This window comes from Megalobrama amblycephala, linkage group LG7 (genome assembly GCF_018812025.1).
Source record: "Megalobrama amblycephala isolate DHTTF-2021 linkage group LG7, ASM1881202v1, whole genome shotgun sequence".
Lineage (NCBI taxonomy): Eukaryota > Metazoa > Chordata > Actinopteri > Cypriniformes > Xenocyprididae > Megalobrama > Megalobrama amblycephala.
In genome coordinates, this window is record NC_063050.1 from 33,022,816 (window position 1) to 33,045,285 (window position 22,470).

General features: G+C 35.8%; 1 protein-coding gene across 2 annotated transcripts in view; it reads right to left on the reverse strand.

Annotated features, from left to right (window-relative positions):
* kcnq5b (potassium voltage-gated channel, KQT-like subfamily, member 5b) overlaps positions 1–22,470 on the reverse strand; it is a 115,510-nt gene that overhangs the window by 9,292 nt on the left and 83,748 nt on the right. The window contains exons 2-10 of one of the 2 annotated variants that reach the window (XM_048197131.1): positions 17,031–17,121; positions 15,557–15,683; positions 9,991–10,166; positions 9,649–9,774; positions 8,225–8,335; positions 6,594–6,689; positions 5,960–6,048; positions 4,779–4,805; positions 2,774–2,994 (exon numbers count right to left, since the gene is read on the reverse strand). In XM_048197131.1, coding sequence (XP_048053088.1) covers positions 2,774–2,994; positions 4,779–4,805; positions 5,960–6,048; positions 6,594–6,689; positions 8,225–8,335; positions 9,649–9,774; positions 9,991–10,166; positions 15,557–15,683; positions 17,031–17,121 — 1,064 coding nt within the window. Of the gene's footprint in view, positions 1–2,773; positions 2,995–4,778; positions 4,806–5,686; positions 5,782–5,959; positions 6,049–6,593; positions 6,690–8,224; positions 8,336–9,648; positions 9,775–9,990; positions 10,167–15,556; positions 15,684–17,030; positions 17,122–22,470 lie in introns of both variants that reach the window. The other variant, XM_048197130.1, reaches the window with a different exon arrangement.

Here is a 22,470-nt window from a genome sequence, read left to right on the forward strand (position 1 = left end):
TTGTTAATGGGAAGTCGCAATGGAAGGGGATTTCCATTGTATATTGGGCTCTACTACATGTAGAGTTTACACATCATTTTGATAGTCCACTTTAGACAGTCTACTAACTATAAGTTGCTACCACTTTATTTTGATGGTCATTCTACTGACTATAAGTATGTCAACCTATTCTACTAACCCTAAACTAACAGTCTAATACTCTAAATGAGAGTTAGTTGACATGTAGTTGCAAAGTTAGAATGTCTCAAGTGGAGTATCGAAATAAAGTGTAACATATGTGGATACATGTAGCCTTGTGTTGTGGGCCCCTTGCTTGTTAAGGGCTTCATGTCTTAGGCTGCAGGGTGACACAGTACAAGACGCAAGCACATTAAGACACTTAAAGTTAGGTAATAATTTTTCATTAAATTTGACTATTCTGATTTCATAATGTACTCTATATGACATCAAGTGCCTTACAGCCTTCCCACTGTGGATAAAGACTTCAGATTAAATCTAAATCATACCATGCCTTGATATATGCATCCATTAATGTGTCTGAATTATACATAATACATCATTTTCTACAGAAGAGATGTCTTAACCTCACAGGATTTGTAAACAGAGCCTTAGGCAGTGTAGTCCAATGAGTGGATCGAGTTGTCCAAATCAGTGCATTGTTGTATTCTTTATCTGCCGTGAACTAGATAGTTCCTGTCCTCATTTTTAAGTGGATGAGCAGTGTTACAGAGCAGATATTTACCCCAACAGCAGTGTGACTTTTCAAAGTTTTTAATTACTCTGCTTGTCTGTCAGATTGCGTATTATGAGTCACTGAATCATTCACTCAACTGATTTTTTCAAAAGCAATGATTTGTTCAAGAATGGAACACTCTTATCCACCTTATTTTGCAACACAAAAGTAAGCTATTTTCTGTGAATACTGTAACTAAAAGAATATCAAAGTTCAGTAAATGGTAAAACTATTTGCACTAGAAACCAGTGTGTTATGAATTAGTTACTAAATTATGCAAGCAGCATAATGTTAAAAATAAGGTGGATAGTGTGTTGCTTTTAAACACGAAATGATTGATTCTGCTTTGGTTTAGTTTGGAACTATTTTCATTAGTGGATCACAAACAAGTAACAAGTAATTGCCAATTGTGAATTAAGTTCAACTCAACATGAACTCCATTTTATTGAACTTTGATATAAAAAGAATACCACATTTGCAATCCTCTGTTGCACTCTTGCCTGAATGACATTGGTCCAATAAAAATAAATTATTTAAACCCAATTCTAGTGATCATGTCAAAGAAAGGCGTGATTACACACTGGTAATTTGCTATATATATATATATATATATATATATATATATATATATATATATATATATATATATACAGTACAGTCCAAAAGTTTGGAACCACTAAAAGAAGTTTCGTCTGCTCACCAAGGCTACATTTATTTAATTAAAAATACAGTAAAAAACAGTAATATTGTGAAATATTATTACAATTTAAAATAACTGTGTACTATTTAAATATATTTGACAAAGTAATTTATTCCTGTGATGCAAAGCTGAATTTTCAGCATCGTTACTCCAGTCTTCAGTGTCACATGATCCTTCAGAAATTATTCTAATATGCTGATTTGCTGCTCAATAAACATTTATGATTATTTTCAATGATGAAAACAGTTGTGTACTTTTTTTTTCAGGATTCCTTGATGAATAGAAAGCTCAAAAGAACAGCATTTATCTGAAATACAAAGCTTCTGTAGCATTATACACTACCGTTCAAAAGTTTGGGGTCAGTAAGTATTTTTATTTTTTTATTTTTTTGAAAATAAATTAAAGAAATTAATACTTTTATTCAGCAAGGATGCATTAAATCAATCAAAAGTGGCAGTAAAGACATTTATAATGTTACAAAAGATTAGATTTCAGATAAACACTGTTCTTTTGAACTTTCTATTCATCAAATAATCCTGAAAAAAAATATTGTACACAAATATTTTGTACAATTGTACACATTAAATGTTTCTTGAGCAGCAGATCAGCATATTAGAATGATTTCTGAAGGATCATGTGACACTGAAGACTGGAGTAATGATGCTGAAAATTCAGCTTTGCATCACAGGAATAAATTACTTTGTGAAATATATTCAAATAGAAAACAGTTATTTTAAATTGTAATTTCACAATATTACTGTTTTTTACTGTATTTTTAATTAAATAAATGTAGCCTTGGTGAGCTGACGAAACTTCTTTTAAAAACATTAAAAATCTTAGTGGTTCCAAACTTTTGGACTGTACTGTATATATATATAAAACGAATGAAAAAAGATGAAAAGAAAATGAGAAAGGAATTCATTCCTATTCAGTCAAAGGCCTTTGGGACCCAATCAGGATCATCTGGATTCACAATGATCTCAATCAGAGGGACAAATTTTTTTTTTTTATTAACAACCAAAAAATTATGATAATTAATCTAATAATCATTATCACCATGTCAATAAGCTCTCTGTGTCACCATGGTTGACTGTAATTAGTCTGGTTATATCCAGAAATCCTGAAATTTTAAAATGATCTAGTCACTTGGACATGTTTTCTCAAAAATCTGAAGATTTTCCAGGTTATGATAAAATTTTGAATTTCATTGTGTCTTAATCACTCTTGAATTCATTATATTTCTACTCTACATACACAACATAGAATAAAAATCATAGAGCTAAATTTCCGTCAATGCACATAGTAGTTCAATGTAATGCTCTAATCAGAAATTGCTTCACCTTCAGGGGTAGACCGTGATTGGCTCTTGAGACGGAGGGAGGGTCTGAATCTGGTGCGGTCATTAAAACTCCAGCTCTTCTGTACCTTGGCAGGACTCGATGCATCAGTGCTGATCTCAGCTCCGGGCGAACGTCTGTCTGTAACAGACGTCTGCCTGCTTTTAATGCTCTGTCCACGTGGGCTTGCCATTCTTACCCGGTCCTTAAAACTCAGTTTCTGACTAAAAGCGGAAAAAGTGAGAGAATGAGAGAGTGAAAGAAAGAACAGCACTTTCCTTTATGCCATGAGCCATGGCAATGACCATCAAAGAGCAGCATGAAGTACAAAAAGTGTGGACGCCAAGTCATTTATTAGTTCTGCATTGCTTGCTTAGAAGTGCAGTCAAACGAACTCTAAACAATCATTATGAAAGGCCCTTCAGATACAATATACCAAGACAAAATGTAATGTACTGTAAGATGAAAGACCCTAGAGAAACGTCAAGGACAGAGGGATAAAAATCCTTCAGAAGTAATTACAATGTTCCATGAAATAAGAAATAGATCTATCTCTCCATCTATCTGTCTGTCTGTCTGTCTATCTATCAATAATGTAGTGATGCATGTAGTGAGGTCACCAAATTTTTCAGAAATTTCTATTGAAATAACACAATTTTACAGAAAAACTGGAAATGTTATCACACCTCTAGTTTTGGTTTCTGACTTTCTGTTGGGCTTACTCTCAGGCTTTCTATTTAACAAGTATCTGCATTGTCCTTGTGTGTGCACTCAAAATTAGCATAAGTGGAGACTTTTTTTTTTTTACTGGACAACCATGGTGTGTATATATACACATACTGTATATCCTTTACTTTCAATAACTTAAAAAAATGACTAGTTTACTCATTGTAGGTCAGACAGCTGAACATGACTCAGAGAAAAGAGCAGCAGCCACTCAAAAATGCAGCACTGCGGTGAGTCATCCACTTCTGTTCAATAATGTCACATTAGCAACTATGCTAATTATGGTATCATTGCCTCTTGGTCATTGATGAGTAGTGCATCATACAGTAACTGAGTAGATGGATGGTTGTTTCACACAAACAACTGGTTAGAACCCACCATATCCAAACACCTCTTTGAAATCTGTTGTTCGCATTCAGACAATGGACCAAGAGAAAAGGATAAATTTCATGTATTTGTTCTGCACTTAATAAATTCATAATGATGTGGAAATTATTTTGTCTGGCCTTGTTCATACTAGCCAAACTATTATGACACAATCTGAAGTTCTATCTGAGTAATTATGCAAATGAATTATGTTCTTTTTGTTATCTGGACTGATGAAACTATGCCTTATAGCTGGTGTGCAATGCAGTCATTCAAGTCTGACTCTCATTCTCATCTCCATCATTTTCGCTCTCTAATTGAAGTCAACCCCCCCAGTAATCACATTTGTCTGGTAAGTGACAAAACATGAAAACATGAAAACATCTCAATTATTTGCCATTTCATATTCCATCTACCCAATGTACATGTCTGAAGAAAAATTAAAGTGAACTTAATAACAGATGGCAGTAAACAGACATCAGAGGGAACTACTGATCAAATATGGAAGCCTGTGTCCTCCTTAGAATAAAACATAGATAAGTAATTTTGAGATTAAGTTTCAAATAAGAAATAAAGTCACAATTGTGAGACATAAATTTGCAATTTTGAGAAATAAAATCACATTGTGATTTGCAATTACAAGAAAGAAAGTCATAATTGAGAGATACTTGTATAAAATCAAATTGCACGATTTGAATTTGCATTGTGATAAATAACTAGAATAAAATGAAAAATTGCAATTGTGAAATATAAAGTCACATTGCTAATTATGAAGTTACATTTTGATATATAAAGTAACAGTTAGAAGTTATGAACTCTAACCATTATTAGAAATATAGTCTGAATTACAAGAAATAAAGGCCCATTTTTGGGATACAAAAACATATATTTATAGTATATATGAAACAACACAAACCTTGTAGCTGATTCTCCTTGATCCTTCCTTTAGGTGTGAGAAGGTGATGTGGAAAGAGAAATATTTAAATGTGAGATGTTCAGATAATCTACAGTCTTGTTATAAACTGCACATAAGTTCAGATTCATGGGGTCCAATTTATCATAAAATATTTCATGCATACTAATGCACCAAAAGCAACAGCCAGTTCAAAACAGTATGCATATACATGCAAATCAAAACATGCAGAGTATTGCAATAACTTCAGAAGCTCAAGCAAGTATGTGCCAAATGTATATGGAGCCCTTCTGAATGTCTAGTTTATTCTCAGTATGTTTAAAGTAATGCTTTCAGCAGTTTACATTTCATGGTGTTATGTGACATAAGGGCATTTATGAATGGCAAGGCAAAGGTAATAAAATCTTTTTCTCAATCAGGTAGCCAATTTGGCTGCTTGTAATATTATTTACCAAGATGGAGCACTACTGCATATTCATGATTGTGCCATTATAAAACAGAATGTGGGCATAAATGCAAAATGGAGAGAAACATTACTGTCCATTAACTTTGTTTTTTCCCCTTTCACTTTCAGAGAAAGACTGCAATCAAGTGATTTTATAGACAGCTAGACCTACATTAGACCTGCTATTGTCTATAACAATATAACCTGGTCTATAATGATTCTTGTGTATAGCTAAGAATGTATCAGATAAATGCAAAATGAACATAAAAACTGACATGTATTTTTTTTGAATGTTGAAATGAAGAGGATGTGAAAAGAAGAATGGAGTGTGTGGGAGACAAAAGTTACATGGGGAAATTTAACAAATAAATAGAGGAAAAGAGGAAAGTTTCCCTTTGTGGAAAATGAATGAACCAAGGAAACAGACAGAAAATGGAATAGCAGCTGCCATGGGGGTTGTACCTACTTTGTAGGACTGCAGGTATGCAACGCCTTCAAATGAGGTTTCCAGGTAGCAACGGAAACCGAGTTCTCATCAGCCGCATAGCTACGCCACACACACTACATGCAAAAATATATAAAACCAAAAGAAGAACGGATAAAGGAAGAAGAGGAAAAGACAGAAGAAAAACAAGCCCATAGAAGAGAAAGAGAAGAAGAAAAAACAAAAAGGAAAAAAAGCAGATTAGTAAATAAAACTACACAAGTTTTTTTGGTCAGAGCAGGCACCAATACATGCCTCAGGACAGGGATTGTAGACTCATAGTGACGCCAAGTGGCCTCAAGGTAAGGACGACTACCATCGGTGGAGTAATATCGCCACGCAGCCTTATTCAGGGTCAAGGAGAGCAAAACATAGTGAGCAGAAACACAATACTCACACACTCACACACACACACACAAACACACACACACACACACACACACACACACACACACACACACACACACACATACATAGAAGGGAAGTTCCTCGAATATTTTTTGCAACAAATTCAGGATATTTTTACAACTCTTCATTGCTGGTATCAAAACCCAGTACATCCATGTTAAAACCAGCGTAACACTGGTCCAAGCAAATAAAATCCCTTTGCTGTGAACTTTGTCTGTTGGGTAAGACTATCCACAGTCTCAGCCATTTCATAACAGGTTTATAAGGCAACAAAAACATTGTGGTGCATTCTGACACAAATCACAGTTACAATATATATGAAAAGATACGATACCATTAGCAAACAGTATCTCTACTTAGAGGCATGACATTTTCCATAAAATTCTCTGTCATAAAAATGACACTATAAAGCAAATTCTATTTTACAAGATTGTTTAATATCACCAAATGTGAAGGCAGATTCATGGCTCTTGTGTCTGACCTGTATAAGGCAGGCTGCAGGGTTCCTCCTCTTCTCAAAGTGCTTCTGTCTGTGCTGTTCTTGAACCTTCAGGGCAAAACCCGAACCCAAAATACCCTGCAATGCAAGTGAAGTGGAACCAATTAGAAAAGAGGATTATGAGAAAATTTGCAGAGACACAGTGTCATGATGTTGAAGTTGTGGCAATGCTCCTGACTGAGCCAGTGTCTGAAGCACATGTGGAAAAACACCAATTCTATTGGCCAACAGTGTAGTCAGGTGACGTAACGCAAGCGTGTCACCGAGACCATAAATAAACGCCTGAAACTCACATAACCATATTCTAATTGTCTGAAGGCAGACGTTTTCAGACTTTGCGTGAAGTATGGGAAAGCAATGCAGTGTCTCCTTCCCCTTTCAGGGAACTGGATTACATATGTAATGAGACATTCCCTTTAGAGTGGAACTCAATGCTGCGTCACGGCATTGATGCTATGGAAACATTAATACCCATGTCACCATACTGAAAAATGCCTGACCAGTAAGATTGTGAAGCATGCACAAGCACAAACCCTTTGGAACAGATTAACCCAAAGGTTTTAAAAAATCTGGGGTCAATCCAATTCAACAATAATAATATCCATGATTGTCTGTGGAAAAGGTTGTAGAAGCGAAGCATACCGCACACCTAATAGGCCTGTAGAGGAACTGAACTTTTCTTTTTTTAACCATCCTAGAGGTGATGACAGATCTGTCCTCACCCTGGATGGTATTGAGCGACACCCCCCAGGTGTATATTTTCTCCTTCCTTTGTGCTATGGCGAGGGAAGAACTATGGGTGGGTAAATGTATGGGCTTTTTCAGATCTCTCTAAAGCCCTGTTAATATCTGGTATTAAGATGCATTATGGTTGATCGGATCGCAAGTTAGGTCAAAAAGAGATGGATTCATATGCTAGGTGTAAAAAGGGTATGTGTCTCCCTCATCTACTTGTGATCCGTTCGACCAAAACGCATCTTAATTCCAGGTGTAAAGGGCCTAATGGGCAAAATAAGGTCACACAATTTACATACGAACGCACACAGAGATGACGGAAAAACACACGGAGAGCAGCAGCTTTTGTTTCTGCTCTGATAGCCATAAGACCACGGTGAACACTATGGTCTATATGGTTCTATAAAAAAACAGTTCTTTATAGAAATCAGGAATGGTAAGAGAACATTGTGCTTAATACGTTTTTCATCTTCAAACCAAACGTATAGTCTGTATTAAAACATGCACAGTATCTCAAGCAGAAGAATTAATTTTGCCTTCCTTTGTATTCTATAAATACAGATAATTTGTTGTAGAAACTGCCAGCATAGTGGCTAGTATTCTATACAGTAGATGTACCTTTACAATTTTTCACAAAGACACCAAATAAAATTCGGCTTTAGCAGCCATGAATAAGATTTAATTGTGTGGAACAGGCTGAAAACCAAGAAGGACATTAGGAATGGTCTCAATTATGCATATTATTTACAAAATGGCTCTTTATTAATGTTGTATCTGGAGAAGTGACATGATGCTGAATTAATAAAACACTGAATTAATATTTTAAGTAGTGTAAGGAAACAAGGTATAGATAATTTCTTGGTGCGTGTAAGGTTTACCGCAGGCAGAGTAAAGAAGGAGATCCCAAGCAGGGCAAAGCCAGCAGACAGCATTCGTCCAGTCCAGGTTTTAGGAGTCTTATCTCCATAACCAATAGTAGTTAGGGTGATCTAAAAAAAAGAACAATAAATAAATAAATAAATAAATAAAAACAGGTAGGGTAAATAGAAAATGAACAATTCTGGTTTCAAAATGTCTCTTTAAAAATGCATGCTCTATCCTGCTATGAATTCATTATACATAAAACACAATATGGTTGACAGAAACCATGTTTATACTCGCTGCAGGTGAGATTTAATTTAATATATATATATATATTATATATATATTTAATATAGTTTGGGTAATTTTTCTTTTTACCTTGTGTAATTTTGTTAATGGTTTTTGAGGATGATGGCATGTCAAGAAACTTGTCTAGGCTAATTTGGCTAGCTTCTACTAAGTGACAGATTTTGAGGTCAAATTAGCATAAAGTTTGATTGACTTTAATCTCAACAACAAAAGAAAGCCAGAAAGTCTATTTATTTAGCTATTCAAACTATGAATGATTACTTGGTTAATTGTCTTATTTACATTGAGCCTGCCCTTTTTCTGAGTGTCTATTTACACTAAGTGCAAATAGTGTCCCTTGTTGGCAAACGCTGTTTACACTAGCTCCGCCCACCAATGTTTGGTTTGGCCACTCAAGTTTTAAAAAGCACACACAAAATTCAACATCTTCAGTGGTGCAACAGTAGCAATAGGGCTCACAGACCTCACTTTTAATGCGATCGACGTGGGTTCGAATTTGCCTTTTGCCGGGCTCACATTTATTTTCAATAAAAATGAAAATAATATTCTAAAAGTGGAAATAAACTGCTAAAGAGTGTTTAATAATTCTCTATACTGATTCTCTATACTTTATATCTGTATGTGTTTATATCTTCAATTATGCACATACATTGCCTTTATCTTTTCCTTTTGGGCTGTATGAGCCTGATCTCTGTTCTCTGAATCATCAAGGGCATCCAAGCGAGACCAGAGATGGCGTTTGTCATTTTGTGCGTTCATGATTACTTTCTATATCCATGGAAATGGAATCTAATGGGCCTCCATAAAACCTTTATGGAAAAGTTTTCAATTTACCAAACAAGGTAGAAAGCAATGAACAAAAGGAAGAAAAAGAGTAAGCCTGAAATTACTATTACTGATATCAATGGCCACATTAAACTGAAACTAGTACATCTTGCAATTTCCCAGTAATGCTGACCATTAGCAAGTGCAGGAAAAAATTACCCAGGAATAATTGCATCAGAGTCCCAGAAGCACCACATCACATATGAATAACTTGTTTTGTGAAGCTCAGTACAGGTCAGAATATTACTTGTTAAGACTCAAGAGGGAATATACCAGAGAGAAGCTGAGAAGTGAGTGAGAGACTCACCGTGCCCCACCACAATGCATCAGCATAGGTGGCAAAATCTTTATTGAACTCCTTTTCCACCAGATAAACCAGGAAAGAGGAAAAGATGAGCACAAGGAACCCGATGTACCAGGCAGTGACCAATTCCTATTAGACGGAGAAGCAGATACTGAGGACATATAGAGGATATCTGCACACCAGGAAGATATTTACAAAAGAACAAAAAGTACTTTTGGATATGGTTATGTCTGACACACGATTTTCTGCTCATAAAACAAAGTGGGATTTTAAATTATTCCAAGATCTTTATATCAAAGACAATAAAGCAAATAATTCTGGATGATGACTTTTCAAAAAACATACCTTGCTGTGTGCATAAACTACAGATCCCAGAAGCTTCCAAGTTCCTCCACGGCGGTCCATGCGTACCATTCGCAGGATCTGTAAAAACCTTAAGCTTCGCAGTGCAGATGTTGCAAAAATGTTGCTTTGACTCCCCGCCGACACCACAGCAACAGATGCAATCAGCACTATAATGTCTGACGGTTATGGAAAAGAACAGGACAAAAAAAAAAAAAAAAAAGAATGTTAGAAGACATTTTACATGAGTAGCAAGTGTGCTAACGTGATCACAGAAGATCGCAGAAGATGTCATATGCCATTTGTGTGAGCATTAATTGAATGTAAAATTCTAAAATAATTATTTCTTGTTACATTGTCAAATTTTATTCTTTGTGTTATAGTACAGAGTCACACTTTCCTATTCATGATAAATGTTTAAAGTTTTGAAATGTGAGGTTGTTAAAGAAAAATACATTTATCCTGCATCATTTCCCCTTTACTCTTTCAGTTCAATCTATGAACATTTCCAAGTAGACCTGTCCTTGTAATAATTATGCTGTAAATCCCACTGGACAAAAGTATCCATTAATTAATAGACCTCAACCTTTTTGACTTGAAGACTACGATTATATTTCCTCCAGCATTTCTGCTGTAATTGTGGCAAAGCTGCTTTTATTTTTGCTTTTAAGTATTTTAATAACAATAACTGTAAGCATTGATATATTAAATTAATTCATTATAATTAATTTTGTGATTACAGAAGTTACAAGAACAGTATGTACTTGAAACAAACCAACAACAACAACAAAACAATAGTTATTAAGTGGAAAAATAACTATTATACTAAAAATATACTAATGATATAAATATATGTGATAGTAAATAAATGATTGCAGCTTACATTTTAATTTTATGTGTTTAATTAATTTAGATTATTTTGATATGATTTTAATATCATCATGCATCCCTTTGAAAGATTTCTGAGGCCCCATACTGGGCTCTGACCCGCTGGTCGAAAATAGCTGCAGTAAATCAGCAAAACACCATCATTAACCTGAAAATTTGTCAATGAACTTAAATTCAGTTAAATGAGAATGACATTTCATCAGCACAGACTAGACTAATGTACTTCTCATTAATTAATTGGAATTTGGATACACATTTTTTGTGTATCTTGCCCATATTCTGTGGGAAAGAGGAATAAAGAGACAGAAAGAACAAGAGAAGGACACGGGAAGTTCACACAGAAACCACATCCACTTGGAGACGTGACATCAAACCCTCAAAGAACACAAACAACCCCAAAGTACTACTCAACTGTAATAATATTTTCTTTCTCTTTCTAAACCCCCGTCTAATTTCTTATATTTTACTCAATGAACTCAAACTTTCCAAATGTGCGTTCATGCTCCCCCACTCTTCTGCTGTAGTCTGTCGTTCTAAGTCAAATCATCACATTACATGTGTTCATAAAGTCTTCAGGGAGCTTCGAGCTGGGAGGAAAAATGCTTATTTAGGTGTAGAAGTGCACTCTAGATGTATAAATTACGACGTAGATATCCAGCACAGTAGAAAGTTGACTCATGAACTCAATGAAAAATACATAAGTCCTTCACATGAAAGAGACCACCACACATAATCAGACCTGTTGAAAAGTGATTTTCTTCCACTATCTTAAAAAGAAATTTAAAAAATGTCCATTTAAATCAAGAATGTTGAATTATGGAATTAGAGGGCCAAAAAGCCTGAAACCAATTTTTCAAATTTAATACAACCTTTCTTTTTCATTACATATCATACTATCTAACAATTTGACAAACTTTGTTTGTCAGATTTAAAATAGATTTCGAATAGCAGAATTTCAATCAAAATTAAAGCTGCAAGCAGTGATGAAAGGGCCCTCGCACCTGTGCCACTGCAACCCGGTGGCTTTAGGAAAACAGAGCACGGTGAGCACAATGCATTTAAGTATAAAAATATAAGACTATGTCAGTCATTTGTATTAGCCACACTTCCTGCTACCAGCTGGTGGTGCTATGACTATAACTAAATTTTGGCATGTAGATGTTTTCAGGCCAGGGCACTTATCAAACATTTGAAGTTTGAGGCAGATTGGACATTATATGCTTGAATTACAACAACTTCCTGTTTCACGATGATAATAGCATGCTTCAGCACTCAGTTAAGTGTTGCTAGCATGTTTTAGAATGTTTGTAGCATGTTTAGCACTGAATTGCATATTTTAGTATGTTGCTAGTGTGCATCACAGTGTTAAACACATCATTTCCTGTTGCCAGTGGGTGGCACTATTACTATAACTGAATATTGTCATGTTGATGTATTCAGGGCAGGACTCTTATCAAACATGTGAAGTTTGGGGCAGATCGGACATTGTATGCCTGAGTTACAACAACTTCCTGTTTCGAGGCGTTAATTGCATACATTAGCACTTAGCCAAGTGTTGCATGATTTAATGTGTTTCTACTGTAGCATGTTTGGTACTTCATGGCATACTGAAATGTGTTTCAGGAAGTGAATTACAGTGTAAAGCATGCCATTTCCTGTTGCCAAGAGGTGGCGCTATGACTAACTGAATATTTGCATGCAGATGTCTTCAGGCCAGGACTCTTATCAAAATGTGAAGTTTGGTGCAGATCAGACACTGTATGACTGAGTTACAACAACTTCCACTTTAATGGCGAAAATCAGATTTTGCCAAATTCTCTGAAACGCCTTTGGAGACGGCTTATGGTAGAGAAATGAACATTCAATTCACGGGCAACAGCTCTGGTGGACGTTCCTGCAGTCGGCATGCCAATTGCACGCTCCCTCAAAACTTGCGACATCTTTGGCATTGTGCTGTGTGGTAAAACTGCACATTTTAGAGTGGCCTTTTATTGTGGCCAGCCTAAGGCACACCTGTGCAATAATCATGCTGTCTAATCAGCATCTTGATATGCCACACCTGTGAGGTGGATGGATTATCTCAGCAAAGGAGAAGTGCTCACTAACACAGATTTAGACAGATTTGTGAACAATATTTGAGAGAAATATGCCTTTTGCTCACTATAAATTCCCAGAATGCCCGCCTAAATATTCACTACAATATTTATAAAATATTCAATCCAAGCTTTCAAGGATGAGCGCAAGTGTAAATGTATGAAGACAAAGTGTCAGATAGAAGTGTCCCTGGTGTTTAGGGCATCGAGACATTTGCTAGTGTTCACAAAAGGAAACTAGGGAGAAGAATAAGACACAGAATTTGGTCTGCACACACAGACACATTATTTCCTATTATTAATGACGTTCATTACTCTCATCATTCCCCATTTAGATCGATAGGGCCAGGGCTAAGTGTTAACACTTAAGAACATACACCACAAGCGCCTACACACACTTAAACAAAGTAAAACCTTATTAATAGCAAAGCCAGTATTAATGAGCTCGCACTGTGTAACAACAGTCTGGAGAACATTAGACAGGTTGAGGGGTCACTGAATGAGAACAGTTTGCTGAAATGTGGATTTGGGGGGTTGTGGCAGCCACAACTGGAGGATGCTGAGTAAAAGGTTTCCGGTCAAGGGCTAAGTACAGTATAACATTATTTAAAAGGCATGAGATAGTTCCTTAAGGTTGATCAGTTATGATGCTGTTGCCTTGGTTACTGAGGAATGAACATGGTTTGTGTCATCTTGGAAGGATGAAAGTTGCTTTATAAAACGGTTAGTTCCTGTCCTTGATTCTGATTGATTAATAGCTGTGTTTTATTTACGATAAAACATGGCTATGACCGCTTCACCTAACGGTTCTGTGCATCACTACACAACACCCTTAGCAACCACTCTTAGCAACATAAACTGTATGTTCTCAATTGATATTGTTCATTGAAATGTACTGTATTATGTAGAAGAGTATTGTGAGAAAGAGATCGAGTGAGTGAGTATTACCTGCATTCAGATTTAGCATTTAGCATGTATTATCTTGTCCTTTTAACAGTTAAGGGGTTTTCCCATGACTGACAGCGCTAGTCAAAGCATTTGTCAGTTGCGTTTTGTTCCGTGTTCACAACAATTCAGTCTTTTCAATGTAAAAGTCTTCACTACTGACCGACACTCATAAAAACAGTCTTTGCTGTAATGGCGTAAAAATGTAACTTCTGTTGCTGTTCACGGTCAGGGACTTTTTTTCTGGCAGAAGGAAGGCTTTTAGTGACAGTTTACTTCATGAAAGTTTCATTGATACATATTTTTGGCTTTAATATTTGTATTGTGTGGTAACCGTTTTATAAAAGCAATAAGGTACTCAAGGCTAGTCACAGCCTCTCGTACCTTATTGCTTACAGATAGAAGCAATGCATTTGTTACAGTGACCAGTATTAATAGTGTTACTAATAACCGACAAAACATATGTCATAATAATATATACCTAGAACAGACCAGGGATGTGTACACTACCATTCAATGTGTGGGAACAGTAGGCCTAATATTTTTTGAAAGAAGACACTTTTTCTCACCAAGGCTGCATTTATTTAATCAAAACCACAGTAAAAACCATAATATTGTGAATTACAATTTAAATAGTTGTTTTCTATTTTAATATATTTTAATATGTAAAATATTGCTGTGATGGCTGAATTTTCAGCATCATTACTCCAGTCTTCAGTGTCACATGATCCTTCTCAAATCGTGCTAATATATTGACTTGGTGCTCAAGAAACATTCCTATTATCACAGTTAACAGTTGTGCTGCTCAATATTTTTTGTGGAAACAAAGACAACTAAGATTCTTTGATTAATAAAATGTTTAAAAGAACATGATTATTTTAAGGTCACCAAATATTTGATTTTTATCGAACTGTCAGCCCATAACCAGTGATGGTGTATGTTATGTGTCCTTACAAGTATCCAGGCTCAGAAATGTACACTCTGCAACCACCAAAAGCAAGTAAAAATTGGCTTTGGCGAGTATTTTTTTTTCTTTTTTTTTTTTTTTTCTTTTTCTCAGTTTTACTCTTTTATTTAAATAATCTAATACAGAAATCACTGTGTTGCATGAAGCTGGTTTCAGTTGCTAGTTGCCAAGTAAGTTTGAGATTAGTTTGAGCAAACTCTGTTTTTTCGGGCTCAAGAAGGTAGATTGTTTTTTAGCGGGTTTCATAGCCATGGTACTGTAACTTAAGCTGCACAGCTATCCTGCTCCAGGCCAGGTTTATGCTTCAGAGTTAACCACAAACTCTGGATCAAACCTGGGTTGACAAAGAACATTTATACCATGTGCTGTGAGCCCATTGAACATGATCTAAACCAGGTTGGATTTATATGAAATTGTCAACTCTAAACTTACTCTGAAACTCAGAGTTTGTTCAACTAGCTTCATGTGCTGAACATTTTGGAATATTCCTTGTATAGCAAGTCACCAAAAAGAAAATATGAGGAACAAAATCACAATAAGTCTTCACAATTTTTTGACCTGTCAAATTTTACTCTATGAGCTTGTTTAGAAATTAAAAAAATCCTGAAACCCAAATTTTTAACCATGAAAGACTTCATGGAGGGAATCTTTTCTTGTACATTCATTGAAAGCTCACCTATGACACAGAAGGGCTTCCTTGCGAAGCGAAGTCGCCCCTGCCATCCTCTGTACCGGCAACAGCAACCAGCAGACCAGATTCGAATGATGTACTCCAGACCAAACACAACAATCATCACAAACTCCTACAAAGACAAAGAAAGACCTTTTCAAGTTTGTTTGTGTGGGTGTGTACTTGTACCATCTGTGGTCGGTTGCTAAAACAATAACACTGTTAAACAAATACATTACAACTACATTACATACATCAGTCCTGGATTTGCACATTGAGGGAAGTACTGTACATTGTGTACAACAGCACATTTTAAGTCAAGACACACCAGGTGAATAAGAATATCACTTTACATAAATTTATAGAACAGAAATCTAAATATTGGATAAAGCCAGGTTCAAAATTCTTGTTTCATTCTGTTGACATAGGTCTATTAGAGTTTTAACAGAAGAGATCTCTTTTTTATCATTAATAAAAAAAAAAAAAAAAAACTTAACAAAATGATGAATCAGGCAAATGATGTATGAAAAAACTCTGTAAAAACCCTCAGAATATGGATAAGAATAAAAATGTAACATTTGGTGCTATAAATGGATATCACTGCATGAGAAAGAACTCATTTTGAGAAATCGCCCTTTAAAGATATGCACTGTGTTTGAAATATACACAAATAGATAAAGTTCAATAAAATCAACAATTAAAAGTATATTTTGGATGATTTCATAGAGAATTCACACAACTCAAAGCTGTTTAAAGGCTACTGTTATCTTGACTTATATCCTGTCTTTGTATTTTCAATCATAGAGGCAGCAGTGTCACTGAATAAAACATCTTGCATTATGATCGCATAAATGAGTAGCTTTAGCTTCAGAGCTCTGACTACAGACCATTAACATCATACATATACAGACCATTAACATCATGTTTGGTGTCAGCTGAGTCAATAAACGAATCAGGTCAATTTGTATGGCCATTATTATCAGTACATAAAACAGCAGACTTTCAGGAACAGAAACATGAGCCTTTGATCCAGTGATCCAGCCTCTCACCTGTAGCTGGCTTTTGTCTTTGTAAACAAATAACTATTGACAATATTCCATCATGCTGTATTAAATCCAGGGATCAACTTCTGACAAACAAACTACAAGATTTAATAGTGGGGTTGCAGTTATATTGTGATTTTACTGATCTGAATATTAACCTGTGCTGTGTGGTTCTATTAACATATAACTGAATTCAAGTATGTGTGGAGACTCATCATCAGCTAGCTGAATTTGGTGGATGGCAAAGGAAAGTACTGCATGTATAGAGATGTAGTTGCCTGCTATGACAAATGAATCTCATTGAGTGTTGCAGATGGATTTTAAAATGGGCACTATCCCATTAAATCAGAATTTTTAGATTTCATTGCATTCTTTAAACTTCTTTGCATTGGACTGTTTCCATGCTTCATTTTCTTCAGATTTTCTTAAGCCCTTACCAAGATCAGGAGACTATGAGAGGCCTTAATCTGATGATCTGGAATGGTGGAGAAGACAGACAGCACCAAGCAGCCAAACACCAGGACAAACCTATAAAAAAGACAAGGAAGAATAAAACAAACATTTTATTGAGTATTAATGTATTTTATGTTGTTTGTCTTTAAAATCCAACATTAAATTAAACTGACTTTGATAAAATATATAATTTCCTTCAAATGACTTATCTGATTTTATCTTAGCTTTGCCAGCATTTAGACACTAATCAAAAACCCTCTTCCAATTATTTCAAACTCTAACTACCATGACCTTAATTTCCCATCATCACTCTAAAATATGGCATGAGGGAAACCGCTGTTCAGAGAATAACTGTGTCAGGAGATTTGCATTATTGACCCCTTCAAATAAGGGGTGGGAGACATCTGTATTTGATCAATGGACTTCTAAGTCAACCGCCTGATCTCTCTCTCTCTCCCTTACATTAGCTTTATCCCTCATGCTCCATCTAGTCTGGTTCCCACTGTCTCTTTTTCTCAATAACTTGTTCATTTCCTTGCAAATTCTCATGCATCCCTCCTTCTTCTCTTTCCTTCTTACTTTCTTGCTGCTGTATTCTCCTACATTTTGTAAGAAGGTGAAGAGACATTGAAGAAATTTATGAACAAAGTAAATTAATAATACATTTTTATCAGAATTAAGAATGATTATAAAAGTATTATGAAATATATTATAAAATCAATAAATAAGCAACACAAAGTTTTTCTTTTAGTCAGTTTTGTCAAGATACATTCACAGTAATATATTGACATCAATGTGGACACTGTACTAGTATTTTTAGCAGGCTGAAGTCACACTTATATAGACTATAAATACATATGCACTAAAAGGATCGATAAGACCAAAGACTCAAACTTTGATAAAAACCCATCTTCTAAAACCAAGTAAGATTAAACAGCGGACCTCTAACATAAAGCTTCACAGCCAGAAGGCCTATGAAACACATTCCTATGAGCAAATAGAAGTGGACAGAACTGAATAGATCAACCTTGACTGACCCCTTGAGTGAGATGAACAGTCTTTTTGCTGCAGTGTGCAGTTATCAAAGAGCTTTGCACCCAATAGCATTGATGAGACAATCATTATTCTTACGAAATACACTACCACCCTCTTTTCTGTACTTTCCAGATTTCTATAAAAACAGCTCTACTTTGCAAAATTATCATTAGAGCTAATTAAGCACCATCTTCATCAGATGTGTTTACAGAATTTTCCCACTGTAAGAATGAAAATTAGGGCTGTGCATTGCTCCTGAGACTCCTTTCAAGTGGCGCCATGTGGTTGAGCTGGATTTTGTCTGAACGGACCTGAGTAAACTAGAAGAGGCTGTAATTTAAGACCGTATGAGAAGGGGCTTCTAAAACTGAGGTTAAAGGCTTCATTCAGTGTTGGTGCAGCATTTGTGTGAAAGCAGTGGGCGAGATGGGGCGCCATACCCTTTGACCTACCCTCCACTCGGAAACAGCGGCTGAGCTCCGCTATAGAGAACACAGGGCAGAGGGCAGGGGCAGTGTTTTCCATAGGCTGTCATATGGCAATGTCATTGCTGCATGTCTAGATTTGCTCATATCTTCAGTTCTTCCAGAAAAATATAATTAAGCAATGTCACACGAGAGCGTTGTATTTACAAATATCAGCATGGCTGTGATTCAGCCGTAGGCACAAGGCCGCTGGTAATCATGCTAATATATTCTGTGAAACAGCATGATTGAAAGTGTGAAATTGGCTTTATACCAGTTTTGTTATTGTTAACTAAAACTATTAAAAATTGTAAACTGAAATAAAGCTTTTAAATAAAATATAAATATTAGATGAAAAACCGAAAATCAAGAAATGTTGCCTTGGCAACTAACTGAAATAAAATAAGTTTAAGTGGATTTATGAAATTACTAAAACTAGAAGTTGAAGGCAAGTGTTGCGATATGTTATCATAAATAGAAAGCTAAAGTGAAATAATAGTGACAATTGAAAATTGAAAATATAAAAATAAAAACTAATTTGAAATATTAATAAATTATACATAAAAATACAAAAATAATACCAATTTATACACCAGTTCACTGAACAAAAAGTTAATACTGAATTACTTATATTTTATATTGGGAGGTACTTTGTCTGTTTGTCTGGTAATTTGTCTGTCAATGCAAATAGTTCCAAACAAAGCCACTGCAGAGCCATTGTGCGATCATACAGTAAGGTGGTATTTTCATTCCTGAAAGAATCAGTACTTTTTAGCGAATCAGTTGAGTGAATGATTCAGTAACTCACTCGTAAAGACAGTTACTTGTTTAGTTCCTGAATGAATGAGCAATTTTAAATGAAACGATTGAGTAAATGATTCAATGACTCCCTGATAGAGACAACCACTTATTTCATTCCTGAATGAATAAAGGTTTTTGAATGAATCAGCTGAATGAATGATTCAGTGACTCACTTGCCACCATCTACTGGCATAACAATGTAACCTAAAGGATTCACTGAAAAATGCCCACTGATAATACACAGACTGATAGTTTGTTACAAACAGTAGAAAGTCCCAGTGCTGTTCAACTTAACCAATCAGAATTGAGGAAAGGAACTATAGGTTATAAAATTCCCAATAGAACCTTGAGAGTGAAAACTAAATAATAGAATACAAACTGCAAGGTGACATGTGCAACAACCACATATAGTGGATAGACGTTTGAAATGAAGTAGTGGAGAAAGTAGACTGCAATAGACATTACAATTATCTGTCAAGCAGCCAGTTCCTGTCTGTTCTTTAGGGCTCTAGCATTTAAAGAGAGCTCTTCTACCCTCTTGTCAGCTCACTCAGACAGGACTATTTCAGTGCAGTGCCCAAGGCTAAATGTTCCTCTCTTTTTTTTTTTTTTTAGAGGAAAAATGGAAAAAGAATAAGTACATGAAACTGAAGTAGCTCCCCTCATCAATCATCTGTTAGCCCTAGCTAATTACTCAACCCTGGTCTCCTACCTTGTTCTTTTATACCTGCGTGTCATTTCCTGCCCTGGTGGGTGGCAGTTGGTGTCTGTAGAGTGTCACGGCCTTTGATGTTGAAAGAGAAGGTCTTAACATTTACATGCAGACCACAGTAAACACACACACTTTCTCTCTCTGAAGTGGCACTTAATAGGCATCATTTTGCATAATCAAATTGATTTGTTTTGAAGGTGAGTGCCAGGGACGAGTGACTAATGAACCAAATCTACCTCTCTTACACAGATATGTATCACACCATATCATTATTTCTTATTTGATGTTCAAAACAGCAGATAGAAGACTGGAATTATATTTCTCCTTATCCCTGTCACTATAATTTATATCACTAAACAAGTACACATAAAATTATATATAGTTAAAAATCAAGTCTCTCATAAATTCTATCCCTTTTTTAAGCAAGTAGAAAATTAGCAATGTAGTAATGAACACACAAGGTGCTGTAAAAAAGTGATACAAGTAGTCTACATGTCTAACAACCACATATAATTAAATGCAAAGCAGGGGAAAGGATAGACAAATCTGGTATTTGCACATAAAAGCTATTTTCTTCGCTGATGTGCTGTCTAGTAGTCTAGTAAGCACATGTGTGAGACTCAATGAATCACTCGGCAACAGAAAAAAAACAGCAATCCTGGAAACACTACTGAGCTGTCCGTGGTCCTGCACACAATTATAAAAGCTGCACAGAAGGTCTGTAACGAATCTAACATACAGGGAATGATCGCTACATTTCTCTCAAAGCTGTGTCGGACCCTAGAGAGTTAATTGGCATCTGTATTTAACTGCCTCGTATCAGTAAAACAAAATGCATAGTTCAGTCATGAAACTCTTCCAAGCAACTAATTCGTTCTCCTAAAGCCGGCACAGTGGCCAATCAATCTTTTTGTTCTATCTACGTAACCTAATTATATCTATCCGAGACCCTATAGGTCATTTTTTTAAGCACCTTATTATGACCTATATTTAAGTTTTAAAGTCATGCGCCCTCTAGCTGCTGCAAAAATAATGACAGTGTCGTGTTACATCTGTCTTCATGCATGACGTATGACCGTTGTTACCAATCAAAATGCGTGTTCATTTAAATGCAATGTGTGGACTTTTTACAGGGTACCTTAACTGCAATTTGTCCCATTTCCATTTAGCAAAACTAATTTTTTTTTTTTATTATTAACGACTACACCTACCCCAACCCTAAACCTACCCTTAGTGATTTATAGTGCATATACACTTTATGAGCACATGCGTTCCCTTCGATCGAACCCACGCTCGCATGATTGCAATGCTCTAACAATTGAGCTATGCGAAACCCAAAATATGATGCAGATAAAATGGTACAATGCCTTAAAATGAAAATGTCCTGTTGTTGATAGGGGCGTAACTTTAGTAAATGGGTCGTAATTCAGGGAAGTGACAAATGACCTATATGGGCGTATTGGTTGGAGGACGTGTTGATCTATCCTGATCTGGCTCAACCCAATCCTAGCCCCTGTCCTTCCCCAGCACCACCTGCCTAGATCTCTTCTAGGTGGTTCTCCATATACTTTCCCTGCAGCATGTATCCTGTTGCCTGTAATTATGCGCATGTTTCAGCAGTAGCCTTCACTCATGCTAGCAGCAGCAGCAGCATAGCAATTCTAGTCTGCCAAGACAAAGCCTATGTAATTTCATCTCCTATAAATAAAATGCTATTCCAAGAGTTGACATGATTAAACGATGATTACATGATTACATTTAGAAGATGGCTGTGACCTTACAAGTGTAAGCTTGTAACCTTACAAGAAGTTGAGGTAACATTTAATTTTTAAGGTGACGTAGTTAGACTTTACTACAAGTAGAGTAAATTATGCATAATTACAAAAATCATTAGGATATTAAGTAAAGATCATGTTCCATGAAGATATTTTGTAACTTTCCTTCCGTAAATACACTATATTGCCAAAACTTTTGGGACGCCTGCCTTTACGTGCACATGAACTTGAATGACATCCCATTCTTAATCCATAGGGTTTAATATGGAGTTGGCCCACCCTTTGCAGCTATAACAGCTTCAACTCTTCTGGAAAGGCTTTCCACAAGATTTAGCAGTGTGTTTATGGGAATTTTTGGCCTGGCTCGCATTCTCCACTCTAATTCATCCCAAAGGTGTTTCTGTGATTTTACATGGCCTACCACTTCGTGGCTGAGTTGCTGTTGTTCCTAATTGCTTACACTTTGTTATGATACCACTAACAGTTGACCGTGGAATATTTAGTAGTGAGGAAATTTCACGAATGGATTTTATTGCACAGGTGGCAACCTATCACGGTACCACGCTTGAATTCACTGAGCTCCTGAGAGCGATCCATTCTTTCACAAATGTTTGTAGAAGCAGTCTGCATGCCTAGG